This window comes from Osmia bicornis, chromosome 5, assembly GCF_907164935.1.
Source record: "Osmia bicornis bicornis chromosome 5, iOsmBic2.1, whole genome shotgun sequence".
Lineage (NCBI taxonomy): Eukaryota > Metazoa > Arthropoda > Insecta > Hymenoptera > Megachilidae > Osmia > Osmia bicornis.
Window position 1 is genome coordinate 9368517 of NC_060220.1, and position 26040 is coordinate 9394556.

Below are 26040 nucleotides of genomic sequence, written 5' to 3' on the forward strand. Positions count from 1 at the left end.
CGAGAACAACATGCCGTGTACCCTTTCGTAAATCAGCATACCGCAAGTCACTCGTTCGTCCGCTTACCTGTCCGTCTGCTCGTTTAACCTACATCGTCGACACCTTCGATCCAACTTGTCCTCTTCCTTCTCTGTTCCTTGTTTGAACGGATAGCCGCGTCTTTCTAGAGTCTAGACCTTACAAGATAGAGCTTTAACATTTGCCGTCGAAAGGATTTCGGCCAGTACGAACTCGGTTTTCCGACCACCTTCGTCTTGTATTTTCAGCAGACCTCGGAGCTGGACACGTTGTTGTGCAGACAGGACCTCGATCGGTTGCAGAAGCTCGACGAAGATGACCCGGAAAAGGACTCGAGAGAGTCTTCGGTGCAGATGGAGGATTTTTTCGAGGTCGGAGGGCCAGTTTGTCGACCGCAAGCAAGTTTCGTTTCGTCGAGGAGTCAACCGGCTGGCAACGACGACGACGTGTTCCTCAGGCCTCCGCTCTGGGAGGACATTACTTCGAGTATCCAAAAGTTGGATCCGGAGAACGCGGACATGTTGGCTTCGCAGTCGCATGTCAAGATGGAGACGGAGGATGTCGCGTCCCCTGTATTGTCCCCGGTTGAGATTAAAACCGAACCGTTGCCACCGCCCCCGACGTTGCACCTTCTCGAAGGGCCCACCTCGAATTCGGTACAAACTTACGTAAACGGTCATGCTCCAGCCTCGACGGACCCTCAAGTTGTTCACCATCGAACCACGACCACCGCCTACAAAACCTTTTCATCCAACAACAACAACAACAATAACAACAACAACAACGCCAATAATAATAACAACAACAATACAACCACGAACAATAACAACACGGTCAGCGTGAACAACAACGGTAACGGGCAGGGGCATGGGCACGGACACGGACACGGGCATGGTCATGGGCACGGGAACAACAATAACGCCGGTAACGGTAACAATAACAATAGTAACAGTAACAACAACAATGGCGGTAATAACGGTAGCAACAACAGCAACAACGATTCGACGAATAGTCACGGGAATCAAATCGGAGGCACAGCGACTTCGCCGCTCTACGGCTCGATGACCAGGCTGATGTATATTTCCCCATTGACGCCGCCAATATCCGATCCTGGATCCCCGATAGGAGCACCACCGAGACGGACACCGCCTCCACCCTATCCACAGCCTTCCATTATGAATCCTTCTCACAGGATTCAACCTTCGCCCATCTCCACCAAATTCAACAGACGGAACAATCCCGAGCTCGAGAAGCGACGAGTCCACCACTGTGATTTTATAGGTAAGTGCGAATTCGCCGCTTCCGTTCCGTCGCGTCGAGGCATAAATCGCGTTTTTCCAAATCTAAAAACAAGCTTTTAGTATTATTTTGCATACAGACGCTTCCGGAGAAGCAACAACAACAACAACAACAACGACATCGATTTGAGGAACAGTTGACGGTATCCGTAATTATTTCGTTTTCCAGGTTGTACAAAGGTCTACACGAAGAGTTCGCACTTGAAGGCGCACCAACGGATACACACAGGTGAGTCGATTTCCTTGCTGGCAACGACCTAGATGGTCGAATAGCTGTTCGAAAACGATTAGCAGATAAACTGTAGGCCGTTAAGAAGAAACGTCCGTGGATATTAGATATACGTAGCTCATCTACGAAGCGAAGCGAAGCGAAGGGAAGGGAAGGGAAGCAAAGGAAAGCAAAGCGTTTGAAAACACGAGGTCGAGCACTCGGCAGCGTGGGCAGGGCGCGGTTCTCGCGGTTTCTCCTTCTCTCCGACCTCTTTCTTCCTTTAACCTTTCTCTCTTTCTCTCTATATCTATAATATCTCTGTCTCCCTTGCTGGCCTTAGTAAGTTTCGCGCATTCTCTCTTTTTCTCCAATTATCTCTCGCTCTTTCGATCCCGCGTCTTTCTCGTTTGCTTGTTCTCTAGGCTTTCCGTGCATGCGCGCGGTGTCGCGCAAAGGAGCCTCTATCATATGTAAACGTATAAGGAACGCACGAAGCGTGGTATGCGACTCGGAGTCCGCTTCGTAGACTCGAACTAGCGACCCACATCCTGTCCGTATCCAAACACGCTGCTCGCTAACGCGCTCGTATCTACACCTACGTGTGTTTCCACACGTTCACCCTGGAAAGGGCTTTCTCCGACTCGCGGAATCTTCGTCAGAGTCGTCGCGTTGCGTCTAGCGAATGCATTTCGATCGATTCAAAACTTTCCTTTTACGTATGAGAGATTGAAATTGTATCTTTTACGAGCTGAGAAGGTTTGAGATCGAAGAGGGGTTGGATCGCGATCGCGATCGCGATTCGAGAAAGCGGTCGTTGACGCAGAAACGCGTCGCGAGGTACGAGATATAGGTGATAGGTGCACGCGTGCCTGCTCGACAGCCTCTCGCGGAATGCCAGCCAGAGGCATCTTAAGCGCGATGTACCACTTTCCAATTGATATCTCGAGGTTTTGCGGTAACTCGTCATAGTGTCGCACGCGTTGAATACTGGAAATTGGCTAACCGCAATGCATCTCGTTGCTCTTTTTCTTCGTTGAACTGTCCAATTATTGTTTTTCTTTCCACGAAAATAATGCGACGTTCGTTTAATCGAGGCTTCTGTTCTTGAAATCGATAAATTCGATTAGAGTAAGTACAGTTTCCTATTTTTGCCACGGGAATCGATTGAAATTGTTTGTAACGCATACTTTGCTGGACTTTCTACATCCGTGAAATAACTTGTCTCGCCTTTCCTTCGAAATGTATGCACATAGTCGTTTATCGGTAGATTCGGAGAGACGTTTAGAAGGAATCGCGGCGAGTCGATTTATTTCTTGTACGGTTGCGATCGCTCTTGGAATTCCTTAATTACTAGCCTGCCTCTGATCGAGTCGATAAAGGACCAGCGCGTTAGTCTTGGCGTCGCTAAATTAATTCGAGCTATGCGGCAGGTCTATCTTTCTTTCCTTTCGAGACTTCCCTTTCTCTTCTGTAGAACGTTTAGGAGCCAGCGCGTGCCTCGAGCCTCGAGTCTCCGACCGGTCTCTTCGCGAGATTCCAGCACTCGAATCGTTCGAGAAGACCGCGATCGCGTCCTGGTTTACTTCGTTCTTCGAAAGGGCCATTTTAACTTTTTCAATTTCTTTCCCGCAACAAAACTGTTTTCGCTCTTACCGTTGCAAATCAATTTTCATCGAGTCAAGGAGGAAATTCGTGGAAAAGAAGAATAAACGGGAACAGTGGGGAAATCGGATCGAGTAAGAATCGCGAAAGTCAGTGGTGGAGTTAGAGGGTCGAGAGCCTGGAACACGTGGCGATGGCTGGTCTTGAATGAACTCGGAGCGAAACGCCCCGTGCCTTCTTCCTTCTATCACCGTTTCTCTCTCTGTTCGCGATGAACCTCGGCATACACGCAACGCACACGCGTGTATCGTTCCATACTCGTCCCATCACCATCCCATATCCCATATCCTATAACTCGACCCGACCCGACTCGATTGTTCAGAAAAAAATATCGGTCGATCGCTCGTATATTATACACCGTCCAAGGTGGAACGTCTATATTCGAGGATTGTTCGACCGGTCGTAAGCGGACGTCGTCGATCGATTCGTGATCAACGACGCAAAGGTATTACGGCGCGCTTAGTATTCCGTTAATGCGATTCAACGCGTTATACTGCCTGCAAGAAGCAATACATACGCGTTGCGTGCTTCTCAATAGGAAAATTTCGTGCCCGTTCACCGAGTCCAACCTTTCGTGCGAGACAACCTTGGGTGAGAATTTTTTTTTCTTTCCTCGATCATATTTAAAAAACAAAAAAAAATCTTTTCGGTGTAGAGTTTGTTTCACAGGGTTAAAGGAGCAAAAGAAATCGTTTAATAATGAAACGATTCGAATTATTAATGATTCGAAATTTTCTTGCAATTTATTTTTTATTACGTTGATAGATAGATAGATACAAAGATAGACTGTCGAGTAGTATTTGTGAAAATGCTCTTTGAGTCTCTGTAAATGGCTCAGCTAAGCTAGAAGAATAAAATGGTGGAACGAAAAGCAGAATTAGAACAGATACGTAGTAGATAAGCGATTGATTGAATCGTAAGAGACTGCGGGTGGCGAAGAGCATAGTGTGTCGTATTGTATCCCGGTGAAAGTGATCGAAAATTAACGGGGACGCCTCGAGGTTCGTAGGCGTCGCGTCGTCGAACCAAGGGGCATACCACCTTTTCCAATCCTTATCAACTTCCTACTCTTTTCATTCGAAAATCGAATTTTAAAAGATACGAATGCATCGTCGATAACGCGTCGATCGAATTCAGACGTTAGCACGGACGAACGAACGGGCACGCGACTGTGTTTACGTGGAAGAAAAATTATGATCGGAAAGTTGGCTGGAGTTGACCCTTTGCTCCGTCGACTCGAAGAAATCTCCACGGAATTCTCATGAACGGGCAATACCGTGAATGGATGCCGGTCGTGGTGGTAATACCGATTGTATGGGATCCGTGCGTGTGGCTAAGACCGGTTGGAGTCGTCTCCATAGCGAGACCGAGCCGAACCGAGCTGAACCGAGCGGGGTCGAGACGTTTCGCAGTGGAGAACGAGTCAGCGCGGACCGCTTCGACGCGTGGGCGGATTTCTCAGCTATCGAATCTTCTTTCGCTATTTTCTCTTGTAAGCAACACGCGTGTACAACCGTCGTCTTCCTGTCACTCTTTCTCTAAATTTATTCGCCTTACGATTATTTCACCCTTTTCACGGTATTTTTGTTTTATTTTATTTTATTTTACTTTATCGTCTTGTCTCTTAACTTTCGTGCAAATTGCAAATAAAAAGATTGGTAATTCGTTATTCGTCATCGAGTGGGAAAATAACTGGAATGACGCGGATAATCGAGAGCGATCATGGTGGGATTGTTGTCGCGCTTCGAGCGAATACCTATCCGTTGACAATAATCGCGCCGCGTCAGTAAGAAACTCGTCTAAATGGTGTATCTCGCGTCAGCCGTGAATCTAAACGATCCAAGAGGATAATCGGTAAGCGAGCATGATCGGAGCACGACTCGTATAAAAATCTATCAACTAGTCGAAACGTTTATATGACCTTTGATCGAAAAGGGTTAACAGGCGAAGGGAGTCGGGTCCCGGTAGAAAAAAATACGTTTGAATCGGCGGGGCATTCGTGGCGGTTTTCGTACGCGATAGCATGAGAGGAGAGAGAAAGGAAGGGAAAGGAAAGGAAAGGAAGGGAAAAGAAGGGAAAAGAAGGGAAGGGAAGCGTTGCATCGGTACGCTATTCGTCGGTACTTGGGCCAAGGAAAAGGACCTATTAAAGAACAAAGCGTTGCTCTTTGAGAGGACGATAGGTGGAACGAAGAACCAGTACCTTAGGCTACGAGAGATGCCGCGCTGACCTTTAACTGTACCCGCATGCCGCAACACGCTCACCTGTATTCTAGCGCAATCCGTTCGCGTTCTCGCTGCTGCAATCCCGCTCCTGTTCTCTGCTCTTGCTCTTGCTCTTGCCTTTGCTTCTCCCCGTTGCGAACGATCCAACGGTCCTTGGATGCATACGCTCCAAGTCCAGTTAACTTTTCACCGTGGCGAAAAGTGCGACCATGGCCGAGCGAAGTACTGCTCGAAACCCGTTAACCTTAAATGATGAGAGATCGATTGGCTGCTTCGAACGCAATTCACTTATTGCTGAAAGATGAAAGTTAAAAGTTGAACAATTAGATTTTAGTTTAAACGGGATACAATTTTTACGATTTCCTATTTCGCATGCCGTGTACCGAGTGTGCCGTATGCGAATACAAAGCAAAAATAAAAAAGGAAAAGAAGGCTTATACGTGTGCAGCTAGTGAAAGTAAGTCAGGCATCGATGTACAATGTTCACGTTTTTGTTTCAGGTGAAAAACCGTACCAGTGTCAGTGGCCGGAATGCGAATGGCGGTTCGCCAGAAGCGACGAATTGACTCGTCACTATCGGAAACATACTGGCGCGAAACCCTTCAAGTGTGCCGTTTGCGAGCGTTCCTTCGCTAGAAGCGACCATCTCGCTCTGCACATGAAACGGCATCTTCCGAAACAGCACGCCAAGTGAGCGTACTGCTTCATCAACTCCCTCCCTATTTCCTTTGGAACTCTTGTTCGCGTCACCAGTTCCCTTCATCTTCCACGTCGAACCGTCTCTCTCGACGAGGCCTTTAGACTTTTCCAGCTCGTTACTAGGTATCTTGGAAGGAACCTGCGAGTCGACACTCCAAAAAGCTCCACGAACGCGTAAACGCTCTTTAGCTACTCTAACATATGTACTTAACCGCCTGTGACCGATTCGTTCACGGCACGGTTTTATGGAGGATAGTTTGTCGAACAAGAGCGCTAATCGCATCTCTCGATAGACGATCGTTCGATAGTTCGCTTAGAAATTTCGTTACACGTTTAACGAAACACGCACGTAAAACGATTGCGATCATAGTGGCTGGACCACTAAACGAATTCTTAAACGTTTCACTGCTGCTCGATGATTTTTCTTCGCGTCGTTTTTAATCCTTTTTTGAAGCAAACGAAAGAACGTATAGGGTACAATATTCTCGTTGCTCGCGAAAATTTTCATAGCAACGATGTAACTCCGTTAAATGGCGAGCTTTTGTTCGTTAGTTGGTAGAAAAGAGAAAAGACTAAAGAAATAAACAAAAGTATCGAAGCAAACGCGTGTGTCGTTGTACATTTAACGGTTTGTATTTACGATAAAATATGCGAAAATCAGAACAAGCGTTATATGTAAATCGTTGTACTACTCGTTTCATAGAGTTTTTCCAAGTAACTTATCAAAGTATTTATCTAGAGTAGTGCGGGAGAGAATTCCTCTTACTTAGAAATTTCCAAAAATGTCCGCAGGAATATTTGTATCCGTGGTAGGTAGTTGTTCAATTTTCGACGGATAATCGAAAGTCGACGAAGATGAAACGCGAAAACGAGGTATGCTTTTGGTTGGCAATGTCGTTCGCTGAAAGCGAGACGCGAGGAAAAGCATCATCATTCTTATTCGGTTCGCGTTCGTTAGCTCGAAAGTTTTCGACAATCCAATTCAACTGCTTAACAGAGATGTTTCCTTCGGTTTCGTGCCCAATTATTCGCCTTCCAATTGACTCTTCTTCTTTCCAATCTCTCTTTGTCGCACGCGTAAAGCGTGTATGCGAAATTGTCAAGTAAAAAGTAAATCGAACGCGTTTCATTTTCTGCCAGAATCGGAACATTGTGACGAAAGTGTGTTAACTTTCGAGAAAACGTGAGTAGGTTTAAGGAAAATGTATCGTTACCACCACACACTTGTCAGTGATTAACGTTAAAAATTCCCACCTTTATCTAATTCTGTAATCGTGGATTTACGTGTACGCTTCCAAAAGAGTACGAAAATATAAAAAAAAGTAGCCAGTTATTAAGCGTGTGTAAAAACTGTTGCGAATACAATGGTATTTCTTTCGTGATATCGAAGAGACTAGAATCATGTAGTCCAGTAATGTAGACACGGTTGATTTTCCGAGAGAAGCGTTCTTTACATGTAGTTAATGTAACAATATGCTTGTACGATATTCGATTTAAATATTTAAATCGACGCTCCACCTGGTCCGTCGGCATAGTATTTCATTCGGTATCTTATTCGCCTTTTGAAGAAAACAAAAAGAGTAGTCCGCATAATATATTAGCGATAAGCGAGAAAACAGCGATTAGACACTTGCGATTAGTCGTGAGTTAGGAATGAAAAGTAAACCCTTTTAACTCTCTCTCTTTCTTCTCCTCACCCCAACCCTCTCTCCTTCACTCTCTTTTCAACTTCTTCTTGTTTTCTATGTTTTTCATCGTGTTGTTTTTTTTTTATAGCATGGAAAAAAACGATCTAAATGGTTGAACACGCGCTAAAAACCAAAACATGCGCATGCGTGCGCATGAGTGCGATTGCGTGCGCATGCGCCTTACACACCACGTAATACAACTTGTTGGCAAATCTGGAAAAATGACAAAACGTGTCATTTCCGATGATACAACTTATCGTTGTGTTCCGATTCACTATCTTCTACTATCGAAACACATCAAAGTAAATTTCCTTTGACTATTAATTCGAAATGGTTACGATTTCATCCGAAATTCAGCTGGAAGCTTCTGGCGCATCCGTCGTACTTCCATTCGTAGAATTGCGCGCGCATTTTACTTAATCGTCACTCATTCGTAGTTAGTTTTTTTGCTTTCTACTCCTTCGAGATAAAGGGTTAAACACGCTTGACGATTTTCCTCTGGTCCGTATTACCTCATTCGTTTCGACACTTCCTCTCAACCTTCGATTCTCGATCAATTCGTCCGACAAGTTTACGCAGATATACCTCATTTATCGAAATAAACAATTAAACGCTGTTGCGACGAAATTTTCACGCACTTTCTTGCACGATTTTCTACAATTTTGTTCATAATGTTTATAAAAATCTTGTAATTTGTGTGTTGTGTAATTTAAATGTACAATGATATAAACGTATTATACATATTATCATTAACGAGTTCGATTATTTTTATTCGAAGAAAACATGGTAAATAGAATACATTCTTCGATTTGTTTTGCTTTTAGTGCTTCACATTTCACTGTATAATTTTTACTCAATATCATAAAAAAAAAAATTGACGCAAATATCGTGTGAAATAATGATTATCGATATAAAAAATTGTTTTGCAATGCTTAGATACAGGTACTTTTTTTTAGCGTAGGTGTTTCATTTGTAAAATGAATTTATGATCAAGTTGTGACGTTCGTTTTTCTTAAGTAATGTTAGAATAATGTGGGGGTAATTAATGTTTATTATGTTACCATTGAAATAAGCTAATTTAAAACAATAAATATCGATTCCAATCGATCGTACAAAATTTTAGATTACAAATGGTAGATGGTGCTAAAGGTACCATTGTTGTACGATATTGATGATACATTTTTATATCAAATTAATTTGTATTACATAGAGAAATCGTCTAGAATTTTTCAAATAGGTCGGTATGGTTTTCTTCACCGTAGCAATGAGACCCCTGGGGCCATCTATTATCACTCGATAAAGTTTCTGTACCGGAAATTGGAAGTCATGTGAAGTCTGCCACTAATCAAAGTTCGCCCACAATCGTTTGAGCCTGGAGGGTGGCGTAATCTAGGGACTTGGATCTGTCCCTTTTTGCCCAACGAATATGTAGTTATCGGCCACGCGCATTATCGCGCCATTTTCAATTACATTATTATTTATGCTATATGTTTCTGTACTTTTAAGTCCACTCATCTTTACCCGCTTATTTGTTGCCAACAGCACACGGTAACCCATATTTTGTCGAAACCGTGCCCACTTAACTTGATTTCGATGATCTTATCGGTACCGGTGTGGCCTAAGTGGCTAAGGCCGTTGACGAGCGCGATATCAACTTTTCCTAGATTTCTGGTGAATTATTCGATGAAAAATTGGTGAACCTGATCGATGCATAACCTGAGCGAACAGGTGGTGCCATCTGATAAATAACGAAGAGATCGAAAAGTAGAAAAAAGTAAAAACATGGATGTGGATACAGCGAGTGATAATACGTCTATAGATGACAAGATTGACGATTTTTGTGAAAATCCAACAAGAGATGCCTTGACAGAAGGTCTTATGAGTCTTTTGAAACCCACTGTGGATCAGCTAGATGAAAGAATTCGTGCTACCAGGTATGACATGTATTTGTATACCTATATATTGTATGTATGTAGGCTAAAGATTATCTTATCGGTATGATATTTCAATGTTTCTGAACATTTAAGAATGTATTAAAATTAACGAAGCTTGAAACATCCATATTTCTCGTATACTTTGTTTTATTTACACCTAAATATGTTATTCGTACAGAATATGTCAGATAGAGTTAAAGCAACGGATCGAATCCTTAACGGAAGAATTACAGAGGATCAATGAAGCTTTACAGTGCCCATTGGAAACGGATTCCTATGTGAAAAAGCTAATCAATGCTAAACATAAAATCACAATCGTCAGTAATATTTTACAAAATACTCAAGAACGACTGAATAAGATTCACCAAGCTGTGGAGAAAAATACAGCGAAGAGAAAAGCTTTATTAGATCATAGTTCTTCGTATGGCAATGTTGCAGGTGTTTTAGATAAAGAGGATCAAACAGAAGCGGAAAAAGAAACTGCACAGTCCAAGGAGCAGGAATGAACTATGACTATGACATTGTAAAATTGTAAAACTGTACAATTGTAAAATTGTAAAATATGGGTGATATATTTGTATAGCGGTATCAATGTAAAAGTAACCAGCGAAGAAACCTTGAACGAAAATTGTATGCAATTTGCCGGCTTGTCATGGATACTCCGCTGGTGAAATTATCGACCGGGGAGTTGGAAACGGTTTACGAACCTTCAGAGGATTCCTTCCTCTTGATAGATGCCTTAGAAGCCGATTTAGAGGTCCTAAAAGTTAAAAAACCTGTGATGTGTTTAGAAATAGGCAGCGGATCTGGCATTGTAATTACCGCGTTGGCAATGGCACTGGGCAAGTACTGTCAGCCTTACCATCTTGCGATCGATATTAACCTGGATGCGTGTAAAGCTACGAAGAAAACAGCTATGGAAAATTCGGTAGAGATAGATGCGATACAAATGGATTTGTTGAGTTGCATACGTAGCAATCGTGCTTTCGATATCGTGCTGTTTAATCCACCGTACGTGGTAACAAGGGACGAAGAAATTTCAAATAGCAAACTAGTGTACAGGACTTGGGCAGGTGGGTCTAACGGTAGAAAAGTTATGGAACGAGTATTTCCTAGGATTCCCGATATTCTATCGGACGTTGGAACATTTTATTTACTGATTATCAAAGAGAACGATCCAGAGTACATTTTGTGTACCTTCAAGCATTTAAATATGGAAGGAAGAATAGTTGCGGAAAGAAAAATTAGAGGAGAACATTTGTACGTTTTACGATTTAAAAAGATTACGTAACTAACGTAAGATCTACGTAAGTACTTGTTTAAATGATTAACACGATGAATGAACGCAATTGAAGAAATATTGTTCGATCCGTTCGATTTTCTCAGTTGATGACACAAAAAATGATAACCTATAATCATGTAGATATATAAAGGATTATTTGTTGTTACACTTGATTTGTACATATATTTTATTTTATTGTTAATTCATACAACGCTGTACTTGTCGATAGAAGAACGTATATATGTACGTGCAATACGATGTAACAGGTACGTCAAACCAGTGACAGTTATATAGTAAAAAATATTTTTTTTATCTCATTCATGGTTGCACGATTAATCGTACATATTTACAAGTGTATGATCGAATGTACCTCGCATTATTCGTTATGCAAACCATTGTCGAAACATGCGGCTAGTCTAATTATGTTTAAAATTTACTCATTGTTGTGTCGTATAAAAAAAAAAATACTGAAAAATGTGACCGATCGACACACGATAATTAGATAAAAACAACATTGTTATTTGCGAATATCATAGCTGTTGGAACGACGGGCAGCAGGAGAAGGAGGAAGAGGAGGCGGCGGCCTAATGTTTTATAGGGTTACCGATCTCCACACTGCCCGGGCCCCCTCTAGCCGAATAGCGCGACAAGGGGATAACCCCCGCGTGCACAAACGCATTTCCTCTTCCAACATAAAAAAAAAAAAAAAAGAAAAGGGTTACCGATCCCGCCAACCAGTCTTTAGAATTTTTACATACATGCAGAGTGTATAGTAATAGGCAGGCAACGTAAAGTATAGCTGTTCGTTCAATATTATCATTATAAAATTCACGTACAATCATACGTGAAATACGTCAATTAATGGTTAATTACCATTTTAGCGTTCGTTGATCGCGCGTTATCGAAGTCCAAAATAACGACAGCAACGAATTACGCAGAAGTTACTACGAGTAAATTGATTTCGACCTGTAAACTCGTTGCAACTTGACGTAGAGTGTAACCGCACTGATCGTAGCGACAAAGATGGTGCTCAACAGAAAGAAGATGGCCGTGTAAAATCCGGTGTAAGTCATGCAAACGTTCGTCGTTGTTCTCGCCATTTCCTCGATAGCACTTTCCTCGAGATGCTCGAGTACTTGACTGCTGGCTTTGCTGAGATCGTCAACCATGACCACTCTGAAGCCACGGGTAACCCGTATCGGTTCGGAGAGTCGGACAGCCGAAGTATTTGATGGGGCGGCTGTGGTGTATAATATCGATCGCCGACGCCGCCTACCTGGCTCGATTTGCTGAAAAAGTATCGTTTTTTAATTGACACACGGTTTCCCGTTTAAATTTACATTCACGATAAAACTATCGGCTGAGGTGCAGAGGTAATTTACCTGATTTAGTTCCGGGCAGGGTTCGCAGTCGGTTTTGCAGAGTTCGACGTTACATTCGATGAACAGATCCATCACGTCGGGGAACTTGAAGGCTTGAAAATATGCGTAAGCGATAATCGATGCGCCCGTATTTCCAGTATCTTTCGTCTTTTGAAAGGCACCGAATAATTTTGGTTTCAGTATGCATCCTCTTTCGTCCGTCAACTGTATCATGTTGGTAGAGCTTTCGTCTCGAGCAAGACAATCGCGCACCTTGAAAGTTGACAACGCGTTACATACTTTCTTTCGACTTGGTTTTTCTCAAGTTGACTGAATGCTTGACGAATGGAGAGAGAAAATTACCTGAAGATCGAAGGCAGGATCTCCTTCGACGGAAACCACCAGGGTCATGGTCTCTCCGATTTTCACCAGCCCATCTGCCGCAGCTGCGAACGGACCTTTTCCGACTTGGATATCTAACCTGGCGACCGCTGTGTCGCCGCTAAACGTTACTATTTCTTGATTCAACATATCGACGGAAAAGTTAACCGACAACGCTTTGTTGATGTTCCCTTCCCACAAACAACGAACTCTCCGTACCGTGTCCCAAACTTCCTGTATGCCTGGTTCGTTCTTGAACGGAAATAAACGAGATAGGTACGTTCATAGAATATTTCCCAGTGAGTCGAGCAAAGACGAACACGAGACAAATGTGATCACGCTTACCTGTAAGACCAACACGTTTTCCAGATACGCTTGTCCAGCTTCACCCGCAAAGTCGTTGATGAATTGGGTACCGCAAGAATCTAGATTCACCGTGAACGAGTATTTCGTTTGCCCGGAATTTTGTGCGACGTATCTACATTCCGGGTTTGCGTAGTATCCCTGCGAACATTCGTATCGTTTAGGTATAAATGGTGAAATTACCAACGCTTCAGTGTTCCAACGAATAGGTTCGTTCGTACCTTGGAATAAATAACCCCATCGAAGGCGCGATTGAACTCGATGTCGATAGTCATCATAGTTTTGCTGCACTGAACGTCAAGGGCGTGAATGTGTGGAGGGTGCTTCAAATCGTCATCTTCCCCGGCTCCGTCGCCAGTTACCGTTCCAGAAGAGCCAGAGCCTAAAAGGATTAAAAGTTATGGCGACGGTATACATACAATATATACCTAAGTCTCTAGTAGATACAGTGTAAAATCGGTTAATTGAATACCTTGGCCGGTTGAGCTGCCAGTTCCGCCGGAAGTTTCGGAAGGAGCGTTGGAACCAGCGGTGTTCTCTTGAGGAGGAGAAGGATAACCTGGAGCAGGATATCCAGCTCCGCTGTCCTGGTCGTAGGTGCCGGTCCCGGTCCCGGTTCCGATCCCGGTCCCGGTCCCGGTTCCGGTTCCGGTTCCAGGAGTTGGAAACGGAGGACTGGGTTTCGAGGTGGAATATCCATAGGTGCCGCTGGACGCGCCTCCTTCGGCGGACGGAATGTAGGCGGTGTTCGGTCTCTGAGTGGAATAACCGTAAGTACTGGAGAATCCACTCGGAGTAGAGAATTTGCCGGTATTTGTCCCGCTGCCGGCGCCAGCAAATGTCGAGCTCGAATAACCAAAGTTGCTGGAAACTCCACCGGAAGAGGAATATCCAGGCTGAGAGGATTGCGTGGTGGATACTGGCCGAGAAGTCGAACTGTACGGTGGGAAAGCAGAGGAACCGGAGTTGGAATAAGAGGGCGTTGGAGATGGACGAGGATTGTAAGAGGATGGATTGTTTGGCGGAAGGTAGGTGGATCGTTGGGTCGAGAAGGGTAGAGGAGGTTGAACGGTGGACGATTGACCGGATGGCCTCTGGTAAGGATAATTATTGGTCACCTCGTTTTGAGCCGAGGGAGACGAGTAGCTTGGTTGCTGGCCAGTCGTGGGCGGTTGAAAAGGTCGAGGTCTTTCGGGTGGCCTTTGAGTGCTGTACGGTGGTAGATACCCAGCAGGGTCCGACTGCTGACGAGCTGCAAAACAATCGATCTCGGCTGTGAAAATTTCTGCTTTCGGCAACCATTTGATAAGCTACGCGATTCGATGTTTCGGTTGATGGCTAATGTAAGACTAATGAATTTTTACATCGATTGCAAAAATTACCGATGATTTTCTCGACAATATTTCTTGATTTTGCCAACTTCGGATCGCGTAGCTTTGGATTTCTACCTCGGAAGAGTTTCATTAATATGCGTGAGAGAGGAGACAAGCGTGCTTGATGGAAATTCGTGTAAAATCGTGGTTAATTGTTCGTGGTAGTATTGCATAGGCAAGGATCTCTATTTTGATGGTAAATCGGAGTAAGATCGTTGCCGCTTGTATGCGGGGTTTTCAGCTTCAGTGCTCGCTTTATGGTGTTTACGTTTAGTTGATTTTCAAGTTAAGATAAGTAAAAAAAGAACAGAAAAAAAGTAGACCGAAGAAGTCCAGATCGGTGGTTCAAGATGAACCTTGTTCAATGGAGTAACTGAAAAGGGATAAAGCTTCTCCTGGAGAACGTACTTTTACGTGCGCCCTGTCGGTAGATGCCCTGAATCCAGTCTAGGATATTTTGCGCCATCAGGTCTGCGGCCGACACGGGAGCAGCTCGTTGGACTCTCGAGTGCGCTAATGGATTTTAAACGATTGCATTCGTCAAATTCGCTCGTCGTTTTCCTACGTTATCTCTTTCTTTACTCTCGATCGATCAGATGGATCGTACTCATTGTCAGACTCGAGATTCGATTAGGATCCCGTCTTTCTCTCTTACCAGCTACAGACGGAGCTCTGACGAATAAGGCATGTCTTCCTCCATACTCCTGGCTCGTGGCTACACCAAGCACGGCTACGATCAGCAGCGTCCCCACGATTTGCTTCATTCTCTATCTGTAACGTCAATTTTTCTTTTCAAATTTCTTTTATTACTTTTCTTCTCGGGGGAAGAGTTTCGCCTCGAGCCTCCTAATAGACTGCATTAGCAACCATTAGGTTGATAAGGATATCTAGCTGATTTTAAGTTAAAACGAAGACTCGTGAAAAATTTGGATTTTGAATTGGAAACAAATCGATTAAGGAAAAGATCGTTTTGTATAGAAGAGGAAACCTTGAATTTTTCAAGGCTCCGAGCCTATGGTCTATACGGAGTTCGCAGAAACAATAGGAAGCATTACAGGTTGCTCGCTCGCTTTTGAAGGGAAAGGTTAATTAAGAGCAGGCGTTATTTTTATAACTTCAAACCGAGTAGTATACAGGGTGTTCGACAACAGGTGGGCAATATTTTAAGGGGTGATTCTAGGGATCAAAATAAGACGAAAATCAAGAATAACGAAATAGCGTTCACGGCTTTGTTTTCCAGTTATTAACGTTTAAAAATTCGAGTAAAAAGCGCCTGAAACCTGCAATCCGCTCAGCACCGACCCCTGCTGACCTGACGTTCAGTCATCGGTGCTGGGCGGATTGCAGGTTTCAGGCGCTTTTTACTCGAATTTTTAAATATTAATTACTGGAAAACAAAGCCGTAAACGCTATTTCGTTATTCTTGATTTTCGTCTTATTTGATCCCTAGAATCACCTCTTAAAATATTGCCCACCTGTTGTCGAACACCCTGTATAGGGTAAAGGAATGAGGATCCTATAGGTACGCGGCCTAAGAGAATTACGCGCAAGGTCTCGGGCTCTCGGACGAAAACTGCGTTCGTCGAACGGGCAACAAGAATGTTGCATTCGTTTTATTTTTTTTCCTTTTATTTCGACAGAAAGTTTAACGAATAGGATGGTTAAATAGCGTAGCCGCAGCCGGTCTCGGGAAAGGACGTTTTCACGATTGTTTCCCTCTTCTCACGTGCGCGTGCGTTAGTACGTTTCGTCAGATCAGATTGCGAGGGAACCCCAATCGTATTCTGTGGTCTCTAACGCGTCTCGAGATTTCAGAGCGAGCGCGGTCGAAACGCGATGTACAAGCTCGATCCGCAGCTAATTAACGCCTCGCGTCATTTCGGTGGTTGCGTAACGACTCTTCGTTTCACCAAAGGGAACGAGGCGCCTCGTCTCGATGTTTGGCGACCGTTCGATTTTTCAACGATTTTACTACAATCGCTTTCCTCTTTGTGTTTGCATTATGTATTTTGCTTTCTCGTTAGCCGGAGAATTCGTTGGCACGGAGAAAGTAAAGGTAAATTTGTCGGGTGCGAATCATCCGAGTAGCGCGTGCAAAAGAAAACAGTCGACAGCCAATTCGTACATCGATACATCGTGTAATTTCTTTACCGTAGAACGACTGTACGTGATTTGCATCGACTTTCCTTCTCACGAAAATTTCCGTTCTCGACTTTTAACGAGAATGAAGGAGAATAGGCGTTTTTGGATTTTAATTGGTCGCCAGACAAGAGAGTTTACGGACAATCTACGGTTTCCATATCCGTGACTAGAATCGCTAGGATAGAAAGTGTAGTGTCTTCAGGTTTCGGAAGAAGGAGAGGAAGGAGCGATCGGCGTCTGCTCGTCTTCCAGCAATGCGAAACACTGTCGCTTTCGTCGAAAGCGAAGTTACGAGCGGAATGCTTGCTTAGATCCGGATGCTTTTCATCCGTATCGATTCGATTTACCCCGGTAACGGTGAAATCTTGTTGCTCGTGCAGCTCGTGCTTCGAATTGCACTTACATCTTCCCTCGGAAGAAGATACTCGCGTTAGTCGTATCTCGGTCCTATGCTTAGTTCTTAGTCGTTGGAGTATAGGTTGAAGAAGTGAACCGTCGATTCGTGCTCGACCTAGGTGAAAGGTGAAAGTCGCGTCGGCCTCGAGATCTTACGCGTTGCTATTGCCCCTGGCTCTGCTCGCGCGATTCGCGACATCGAGATACGGCATCTCCAGCAGAGATCTTGGTCGTGCTTCTGTCCGCCTTCGCATCTCCGGACCACTCGAACAAACAAAATTGCAACTACCCGAAGCGTTCAAAATTCTCATCAGCGAGTAGAGAAATCACTTTTCAACGCCGCGTCGAGCTCTGTGTATGTATGTATATAGGCATACATCGCAGATGTTGCGCTTGCTCGAATTCATTAAGATACTAAACTCGTGGGAAAAGCATCGGAGGGGGTCGACCGACTCGAACGAACAGCATTCCGATTTAATTAAGATCGCGGGAGCAAAGTTTGTTGAACGATGGGAGATAAGGAGATTGCGACGATCGGGAATTTAAAGTGCGGGAATCGAATTGCAAGAACGTTTGCGAGGACGTTTCTCTGACGAACTTTATTCATCGTACAAACGGTAAAATCACGAAAGCAAGAGTTAGAGCGTGTCTTCTGGCTGGTACTGGTATATTGTATGATAGGATCGAAAAGATCGCGAGAGCGTTCTAATTTACAAACATTTCTTTGGAAATTTATACAAAGTTTAATCGAAGCAAACGCGGCATAATACGCGTTGTGAGAGAAAAAAAAACAGAATTCTGGCTACCGAACGAAGATCGCGGAGATCGAGATTAAAAGTAATAAACGAGCACGTTGCGTCAACGAGATCGCGATTAAATTAGAACGAAGCAAAATAGAGGTTTCCAGTGTATTCATCTTCCGAATTTAATCCTATTTCGATTCGTCTTTTTCGCTTGTTCGCAAATCGATCGATTAAAATAAGCCTTTCCTTATTTACAAACGCCTTCCTTTCGTCTCATTCCTTTTATGTCTCAGTCAGCGGTGGTGTAATGGACATTTTTATCGACCTTTCTCTTTTAACGAGCAAACTCGATATCGTTTGACCGTGGGCGATAAAGTCGAAGATCCGATGCGACTCGAAAAATCGCGAAGTTTAATTTTATAAAAGTTTCATAATTATTCTAGGAAATCTGCACAGTTTGTAAAGAGTCGTCCTTAAGGTGGTCGTTTGCGGGAAAAAGATTGGGCAAGCGCAAGGTGTACCCGAGATGCTGCGGTTTTCTTCGACGTTTCGGATGGATGTGGCATTCTTAATGTGGCAGTCGAAACGGTACTCGTTCATTATCCAGATTTCGTAACAAGGCTAAGCATTTCTGTTCTCATTGCACGCTTTTCGCACGATAAGCGTCCGAGTCGAGCCACGGACCAAAAAATCTACAAAACTTTAAGAGCGGTCGTTTTTTTTCTCACCAGGATAAATTGAAATTGATTAGTTTTTTTGCTTAGAAACGTAAATAACTGGCAGTGAAAGTAACGTTTAAAGAATTTCAGGTTTAGGAGAACGAAGAAGCCGAATAAAAAATGATTTTGTTCGAGCGTTAATCGGTCGGTTTAGCGCAAAATGATGCAGAAGAAGAGCGCGTGGAACGCGATTGCGAGAGATTTGCCAGTGAAAACAGCCAGTTATATACGTTCGATAGGTCTGGGTTACGGGGACATCGATTACCTTACGCGTCGAGAAACGCGATTCGAAAGAGTAAGGGGATAACTCGTGGCTTGTGGTTTCTACTTCGCAATGTTAGCCGTAGGCAGATCGCGATCGCGATCGCGAATTCGTACCTCTTTCGAGGACCGTCACCTGAATGCTGCGAGTCAATTCCAACTCGTCCACAACGCGATTCGTTTCAATTCGAAAATACCGTGTTTACGTCTGCACCCGCCCCTGCACCCACGATGCGACATCTCTTTACGTAATTTCAAATGTAACGTAACGTAACGTAAAAATAATGTCAAATCTTTTTTTCAGGATAGATCACCGAAGGATCGCTGATTTTCTCGACGAATTACGACAACGGTTAATCGCGTTTCGCAACTCGAGTATTGTCTGCGATTTTCAGAGGAAACTGCTGTCCCACGTTCGCAAACGTTAACGATCGATCGTCATACCTATACATTATTTTAACTCGTGTTAAATAATAAAAAACTGAAAGTCGCTGAATATAGTGACTGGACGCGGCGAATTAACATTGCTGGTTCGATGTATATGGCGAGGAAATTTATTTTTATGTAGAAAAAGTAACGAGAAATCGGCCGTCCTGCGACCTTCGGTACGGAGAAAGTCGAAGAGATTTTGTTCGGTCAAACGTAACATTTCGATATACATGTAGACATACTTATGATAGACGAGTCTCTCAGAAGGCGTCCTTTTGAACGGTCATTACTTTTTCAGATAGTTAATAGCTTGCTTCGATCGTGTTAAAAAGAGGCAACGCGTTTCGCTAATCGAAAGTATTGCGGCATATACTAAGACTCGAATGTTTTTTTTTTTATTCAAGCAATTACATCATCTTACTGAACGTCGAACGCGCAAACAAACATTTGGCCGTCCGTACTTGGCGCAACAAGCAACTCGTTTCAGCGTAGGATGTCGAGACTGGCGGAGATACGAGTCGAAGAGAAAAGTCAAAGTGCGCGGGTAAGAATCGGCGTATTTAATTGGCGATAGAAGAAGAGGGGCGTTAAACGAAAGAAGAATGTCCCAGCGATCGGTACAGAAGCAGCCGCGCTTTCTTCCTGTCCGCCTCCGCGTTCTCTCTCCTTCTCCTCGCGAGATTCTCACATTTGTTTGCAATCGTTTACGCGCCTTTCTTCGCTCCCGTTCGATTTCAGCGAAAGAACAACGTTATCGGCAGCCGTCGATCACAACGGATCGATCTGTTTGAATTGAATCGGCGCACCGAGGAAATTGAAAGCATTCAGTTCGATGATAACAAATTCACGCGCGTCGATCATGAGAAAAACGTCATACGAGCTCGCACTAGAAACGCTACACAGGTTTCTGGACAGGAACAGATATCAATCACTTTGCTTCAACATCGCTTTCTTCCTCGTAGCGTAATAAATACGTGTCTTTGCAATTCCCTCTCTCAAGAATCGAATAGTGTTTTGTATCGTAAATTTATCGGGTTATCGAAATTTTCAGTCGCGATCGTACCGTAGATTTTCGCTAATATATCAGCCGATTCCTTCGCGGAATTTGTAAATGTCGCGCACATCTATACACACGCGCATACACGCACAGACGCAATCGTCGATGAAACCTCACCGAGTTTATCGATAACTTATTCGTCGAGCAAACGCGAACAAAGTCAAAAGACTCACCTCGAAACGAAATCCTTTTTACAGTAAATGAAGACGAAGACGAAGGAGATCTTCCCTCGCGATTCGTCCGGAAGATTTGCTTCGTGCGCACGCTTGTGAGAAAGGTGAGAGTGAATAGCTGGGAGCATCTTCATTCAAGCTTTATATAGGTATTGTACCCCCTTTCCTAACTGGCCTGTAGAAAGACCCTGCCGTCGTAGTTGCCCGCTGTAATTGTACCATCTACAATCTACGAGACCAAGAATGACCCTTCTCCAAAAAAAAGAAGAGTAAACAATACTCAGCTATGTATAACTGTCCTTTAATCCACTCTGTTTGCGTACGCTCGAGTTCCTGCGAGTTGGAAAACACCGATTTCGATCGATCGATCCTTTAACCCGGTCGGGCAACGAAATCAGTGTTTCATCTTCACGGGCGAGTTTTTTCGGAAGAGACCAGGAAATTTAAAAGCAAGGTAACTGCTTTTAATAACTTTTCTTTTAGCGAGTTTATCGAATTTCGCAACTTGGGGATTTTACCGATTAACGATTAATAATTAACCAGCTATTAACTAGAAAACGGTAGATGTTTTGGAAAGTCTGTTGGCTCTTTAAAATCTCTTTACGCTTTTTAAATTACTCGACCGGGAGGAAGAGGAATATTAAGTTAGAGCGATTGTAGAAAGAACATTGGTAAGAGTTTGCGATTACATCGTGGTTTCAAAGTGATGCTCGATGTTAGCAACTAGGTAGCCATATTAGCCGAATTAATGAGAAAATTAGAGGTTATTAAATCGGTTACGCGAGAAGGTCCGAGGACGCAATTGGTCGACGGTGCGGCTGTATGCGAAACGAATCGCGAAAAGGCACGATTTCCACTTTATCTCCTAGATTTAGTGGCAACTTTGTTTAGAAGGCTGCGTGTATTCGACCGCAAAGGATAGGTCCTTGTTATCTTCTTATCCTCGAAGGTATACTGGGACCAGCTGTTCTATATAACCCTTTAGCTCAAGCCACAATGGAAAATTCTTCCATCAAGATTTTCTTCTTTTTCTTTTTCTTTCTTTTGATCAGTGGAGGAAAAAGTTTCCAAGGAAAATATAGTTTTCACAGTTGAAAACTGTCCGAAAGAAGGAAACCAAGGTACGTATCGAAAAGAATGACAGGGAATCTTCGGAACGGATGACCTTTATGTACAAAGAGGAAGGAATAGTAAAGGAGAAAGTCACACGGTGGAATTAGCTCCCTGACCAAACTATCCTCCGGTAAAATTTAATATTACACGTTGCTCTAATCTTGCGCAAAACTCTGACGAGCCAGTGTTGTTGGAAACGCGAATGTAATTTTGCACTCGAGGCGTTTGATTATTTCGCTTTGTCTCCGATGATTCTTGCCTTCTCGCGGAAAGATACGTGTCGACCACCCTGTTACCAGTTCGCGTATAATTAATCAGTTTTCATATGAAATTACGTTAAGCTAAACGGAACGTGCTTATCCGCTTAAAATTGATAAAAGTGATATTCCTACCTTGTTAACGTTCGTGGAATTACCCTCGCTTTTTCCTTGAACAATGGTGCCACCTTCGTCTCCCAAATTGTCTCCCAACAGTCTCACGTACAACTATTCGGTAGTTGTACGTGATCGATTTGTTCGTAATTGAAATTCAAGTTCAAATTCAATACAATCGATTCGTTTATTTCCGATTGCAATTTGCGGAAGTTTATTTTCATAAATTTACCGGCAACCAATATTGGTACAAGAGTGAGCAGAAAGGAAAACATTTACCAGGATTGCGTAAAATGGTATAGAACAACGAAACGTAGATTGGTAATTGTTCGCACCAGAGTCGAGTAATAAGGATTCACTTTTAAAATTAATATCGCGCTCGACGAGTTAAGATCGTCTAATTACAATAGCTTATAAACTTTTACTTCGCTAATACCTACGAATTATCTATTCGAACCTTTCCTCCCTTCCGGAAGCCTTTCTTCTCGTTAGTTTTCAGCCGTAATAACCATTTTACGCACTCGGTAGCTGGTAAACTGCCAGCTTTCTATCCTTCTATCTGCTCACCGTTTTGAAAAAGACTATCATGGTTGCAGTAAACTACCCGCGAATCCTGTAATCCTTTCACGATAACGAGGGAGGTCGTAAAATTTCCCAAACATCAGAGACATTCGCGAGCATCGATCTTTAGAAAGCAACATTCTTTTGTCCTTCCTCTTTTGCTACATAGCAATGCTGAATAGCAAAATCTGTTTCTGTTTTGTAATCTGAGCCTTCCTTTCGGAGAATTATCAAACGACGTTGAAAGCCTGTCGAAAAATCAATGTTCGTATATGCTGTATAAAGCGAAATCGCAAATGTTGTTATGCGATCATCGGTCAAGGCGACACGTATCGAGATAGAAGGTTTGTCTTCGAGTAGGTGCTTGACTACAGCCCACAGGGAACGTTCGTTAATAATTGTTCGTCGCTCTAGCAAACCGCTAATGGATTAGTCGGCTACTAATTTTCGAAATACCGCTACACTTTGCTTCGCAAATTTGAAATCGTTTATCGATGTGTACTTTCACAAAACTTGATTAGTCGGTGCGCCAAACTTATTTAGGTACAATTAGTTACAGATTGGTTTTTAGTTTGCGAGACAATACGCGTTTCTTTTTCTCGATGAGAAAGCGAACGAGGCTCTTTGTGCAGCAGTCTAAGGTCGTAAAACCTGCTTACGCCTGCAAGCAACATATTCGTTGATTAATTATGCATTTTCTCTTCGTGGTCCCTGTCAAGAGTTTGCATAATAGCGCGGCCGACAGATGGTAACTTCGAAAGCGAATTAGCTCGTTTCTGTATCTCTACCTTCTATTAATAGCGGGCAACGCTTTAAACAGCCTAACGTAGCTTTTGTTAAAGGTAGGTCCGAGCATCGTTTGAAAAGCTTCGTTTAAGACCGCGTCGACGACGACGGTACGTTATTGGTGAACAGGAGAAAGGACGCAAGCGATACGTTTTCATTCTTAGGATGAATGTAACGAAGGAATGTAAATGCGTGTTTCGAAAAACGTTGCTCCTCTTTAGGTTGTCGCTTCGGCCAGGTGTATGTATGTTTCGTTGTAAAAGAGAAAGAAATTTGATTCTTTGCTCGACGAAAATTGAATATCGGAAATCGAAAACGTTGATTGCATAATGCAAAGGGTCATCGCTCTATAGGAAATAATGCAGGAATGTTGTACACGTAAAACGCAAAAGCTGACTGTGAATCTTGTTTCCAGAGTGACCACTTGTCTCGAGCAAACGAAACCAATTGAGTTACCCGGCGCTCCTTCTGGAGAATGAGTAGACGATCCGCGTGTAGATTACATCAACTCGATTGCCGCGCCGTTGTCATTGGTAAAAATTGCGCAAACAACGCTACGCCAGAGGCGACGAAACTTGCATAGAAAGCCGAATCATATGCGTATATTATACAGGGTGGGCAATATTTTAAGGGGTGATTCTAAGGATCAGAAGGAAAATCAAGAATAATGAAATAGTATTTGCGGCTTTGTTTTCCAGTAATTTACGTTTAAAGATTCTTTTTTAGTCGAGGTCGAGTAAAAAGCGCCTGAAACCTGCAATCCGCCCAGCACCGACGACTGAACGTCAGGGCAGTAGGGGAAGGTACAGTCATAACCAAGAATCGTTGATTAGTAGAAACTTACCTCGTCGGGCAATATAGGGGGCGACCCCCCTGAAGCGCCATCTTGGGCTACGCCCAAGAAAACATTAAATGCAATACAATACAACTTACCTCGTGCTATTTTGTTTCTCAGCACTACAGCATTCGGCTTCGATTCTTGGTTATGACTGTACCGACCCCTGCTGACCTGACATTCAGTCATCGGTGCTGAGCGGATTGCAGGTTTCAGGCGCTTTTGACTCGAATTTTTAAACGTTAATTACTGGAAAACAAAGCCGCAAACGCTATTTCATTATTCTTGATTTTCGTCTTATTTTGACCCCTAGAATCACCCCTTAAAATTTTGCCCACCTGTAGTCGAACACCCTATACTACTAGTGGAACGCCCCATGCTATGCACGGGGAATTAATCAGTTACATTATAGATCAGTTAAAATTTGACTTATGGGCCTCGGCTCAACCTTCCCAGTTATTTATTATTTTCTTGTTTTTAAGGGCTTCACGAGGCCCAACCATTTATCACTGCATCCCTTACATGTCTACATCCTTAACATCCCTGTATCCCTTATATCATTATATTCCCTATATTCCTGCTTCTCGTATATTCCGGCATTCCTTATACCTCGGCATCCCTTACAACTCTGTACCCGTTATATCTCTGTATCCCTTACAACTCTGTACCCGTTATATCTCTGTATCCCTTACGCTCCTGAATTCTCCCTTCATCTCTTGTATCCTTTCAACCCTTATAATAAATATATTATAACTATAATACTTATGGCCACTGGTTCGAGTAAAGGTAAGTAAAGGTAAGTAAAGGTAAGTAAAGGTAAGTTACTGTCTCGTAAAAAATAATTTTAAATTTAAATTTTTTGAAAAATTTGTTCCTTTTTTTACTGCCAGGGGGCGCTGATTCGAGGTCAAAAATTTAGTTCCCTTTTTTGCCGCTAGAGGGCCAAAATTGGTGCATGATATAGTTCCTTTTTCCGAAACCAGATGGCGCTGACCCGAGGTCGAGTTTTTAGTTCACATTTTTGCCGCTAGAGGACCAAAATTGGTGCATGATACAGTTCCTTTTTCCGAAACCAGATGGCGCTGACCCGAGGTCGAAAATTTAGTTCGCATTTTTGCCGCTAGAGGGCCAAAAATTTTGCGTGATTTAGTTCCTTTTTTTACCGACAGGAGGCGCTATGATGGGATGCTTACAAAAGGGATGCAGAGTTGTAAGGAATGCAGGGATGTAAGGAATACAGGGATGTAAAGAATGCAGGGATGTAAAGAATGCAGGGTTGTAAGAAATGCAGGGATGTAAGGAAGGCAGGGATGTAAGGAATGCAGGGATATAAGGAATGCAGGGATATAAGGAATGCAAAGATGTAAGAAATGCACGGATGTAAGGAATGCAAAGATATAAGAAATGCAGAGATGTAAAAGATTTTTTTCCTTTTTTAAAATAATCTTTATTTCTTTACTTTGAATTTTTAACAAAAATTTGATGCTCGATCGATATTGTGGTACTATCGTTGTAAGAGTACATACACATACAACGTTTTTCTGCCTTGCTTTCGAGCATGCATACAACGTCACTCACAGACATGACTACAGGTGTAAAAGGGGTTGCAGGGATACAAGGGATACGGAGATACAGTGATTTAGGGAGTTCCCGCGAGGCTCATCTGGGGGTGTCTGGGACCCCATAAATCACGACCCCCCGAAAACAAAGACATATTCGATGTTTTTTACCGGTAGTCACTGGCGTCAATTTATTTTCTGATGTCAAAAGAAAGGGTACTTACGTAGTCTATTTCCAATTATAACCCCGTCGACTTACTTGCCGATTTATCAATTGATCGACCGGCGGTCGATAAGTTACCATCTCATTGGTCGGTAATCCGGCAGTCGGTAAATTGCTTTCGGAAAATTGGTGGGTAAGTTGTCGAATAGTTTCCGTTACTTTAGTATGGATGGCG

The 26040-nt window shown here is 43.2% G+C and overlaps 4 protein-coding genes across 5 annotated transcripts in view; 3 read left to right on the plus strand and 1 right to left on the minus strand.

Annotated features, from left to right (window-relative positions):
• The window catches only part of LOC114878132 (cell wall protein IFF7-like), a 35993-nt gene extending 27441 nt beyond the window's left edge, over window positions 1–8552 (plus strand). The window contains exons 2-4 of one of the 2 annotated variants that reach the window (XM_029191572.2): window positions 271–1300; window positions 1487–1546; window positions 5917–8552. In XM_029191572.2, coding sequence (XP_029047405.2) covers window positions 271–1300; window positions 1487–1546; window positions 5917–6110 — 1284 coding nt within the window. In that variant the 3' untranslated portion in view covers window positions 6111–8552. Of the gene's footprint in view, window positions 1–267; window positions 1301–1486; window positions 1547–5916 lie in introns of both variants that reach the window. The other variant, XM_029191571.2, reaches the window with a different exon arrangement.
• Window positions 8553–9524: 972 nt separating this feature from the next.
• Window positions 9525–10247, plus strand: LOC114878134 (SNAPIN protein homolog). Its single transcript, XM_029191575.2, has 2 exons — window positions 9525–9737; window positions 9916–10247. The coding sequence occupies exons 1-2, from the start codon at window positions 9586–9588 to the stop codon at window positions 10241–10243; spliced, it is 480 nt and encodes a 159-aa protein (XP_029047408.1). The 5' UTR covers window positions 9525–9585; the 3' UTR covers window positions 10244–10247.
• Window positions 10248–10389: 142 nt separating this feature from the next.
• LOC114878133 (methyltransferase N6AMT1) lies at window positions 10390–11192 on the plus strand. Its single transcript, XM_029191574.2, has one exon. The coding sequence runs from the start codon at window positions 10390–10392 to the stop codon at window positions 11026–11028; it is 639 nt and encodes a 212-aa protein (XP_029047407.1). The 3' UTR covers window positions 11029–11192.
• On the minus strand, window positions 11189–20551 carry LOC114878135. Its single transcript, XM_029191576.2, has 10 exons — window positions 20418–20551; window positions 18889–18901; window positions 15153–15264; window positions 14906–15010; window positions 13597–14376; window positions 13346–13506; window positions 13107–13265; window positions 12744–13013; window positions 12402–12653; window positions 11189–12308 (listed from the first exon to the last, which is right to left on the minus strand). The coding sequence occupies exons 1-10, from the start codon at window positions 20549–20551 to the stop codon at window positions 11964–11966; spliced, it is 2331 nt and encodes a 776-aa protein (XP_029047409.2). The 3' UTR covers window positions 11189–11963.
• Window positions 20552–26040: the final 5489 nt, after the last annotated feature.

Bases quoted from the DNA above. Each gene is read 5' to 3' on its own strand.
- LOC114878134 (XM_029191575.2), top strand. From the start codon at position 9,586: ATGGATGTGGATACAGCGAGTGATAATACGTCTATAGATGACAAGATT. The intron at 9,738-9,915 runs GTATGACATGTA...TTATTCGTACAG, and splicing joins GAAAGAATTCGTGCTACCAG to AATATGTCAGATAGAGTTAA.
- LOC114878133 (XM_029191574.2), top strand. From the start codon at position 10,390: ATGGATACTCCGCTGGTGAAATTATCGACCGGGGAGTTGGAAACGGTT.
- LOC114878135 (XM_029191576.2), bottom strand. From the start codon at position 20,551: ATGAAGATGCTCCCAGCTATTCACTCTCACCTTTCTCACAAGCGTGCG. The intron at 13,266-13,345 runs GTACGAACGAAC...GAATGTTCGCAG, and splicing joins ATGGGGTTATTTATTCCAAG to GGATACTACGCAAACCCGGA. The intron at 12,654-12,743 runs GTAATTTTCTCT...TCAACTTTCAAG, and splicing joins ATCCTGCCTTCGATCTTCAG to GTGCGCGATTGTCTTGCTCG.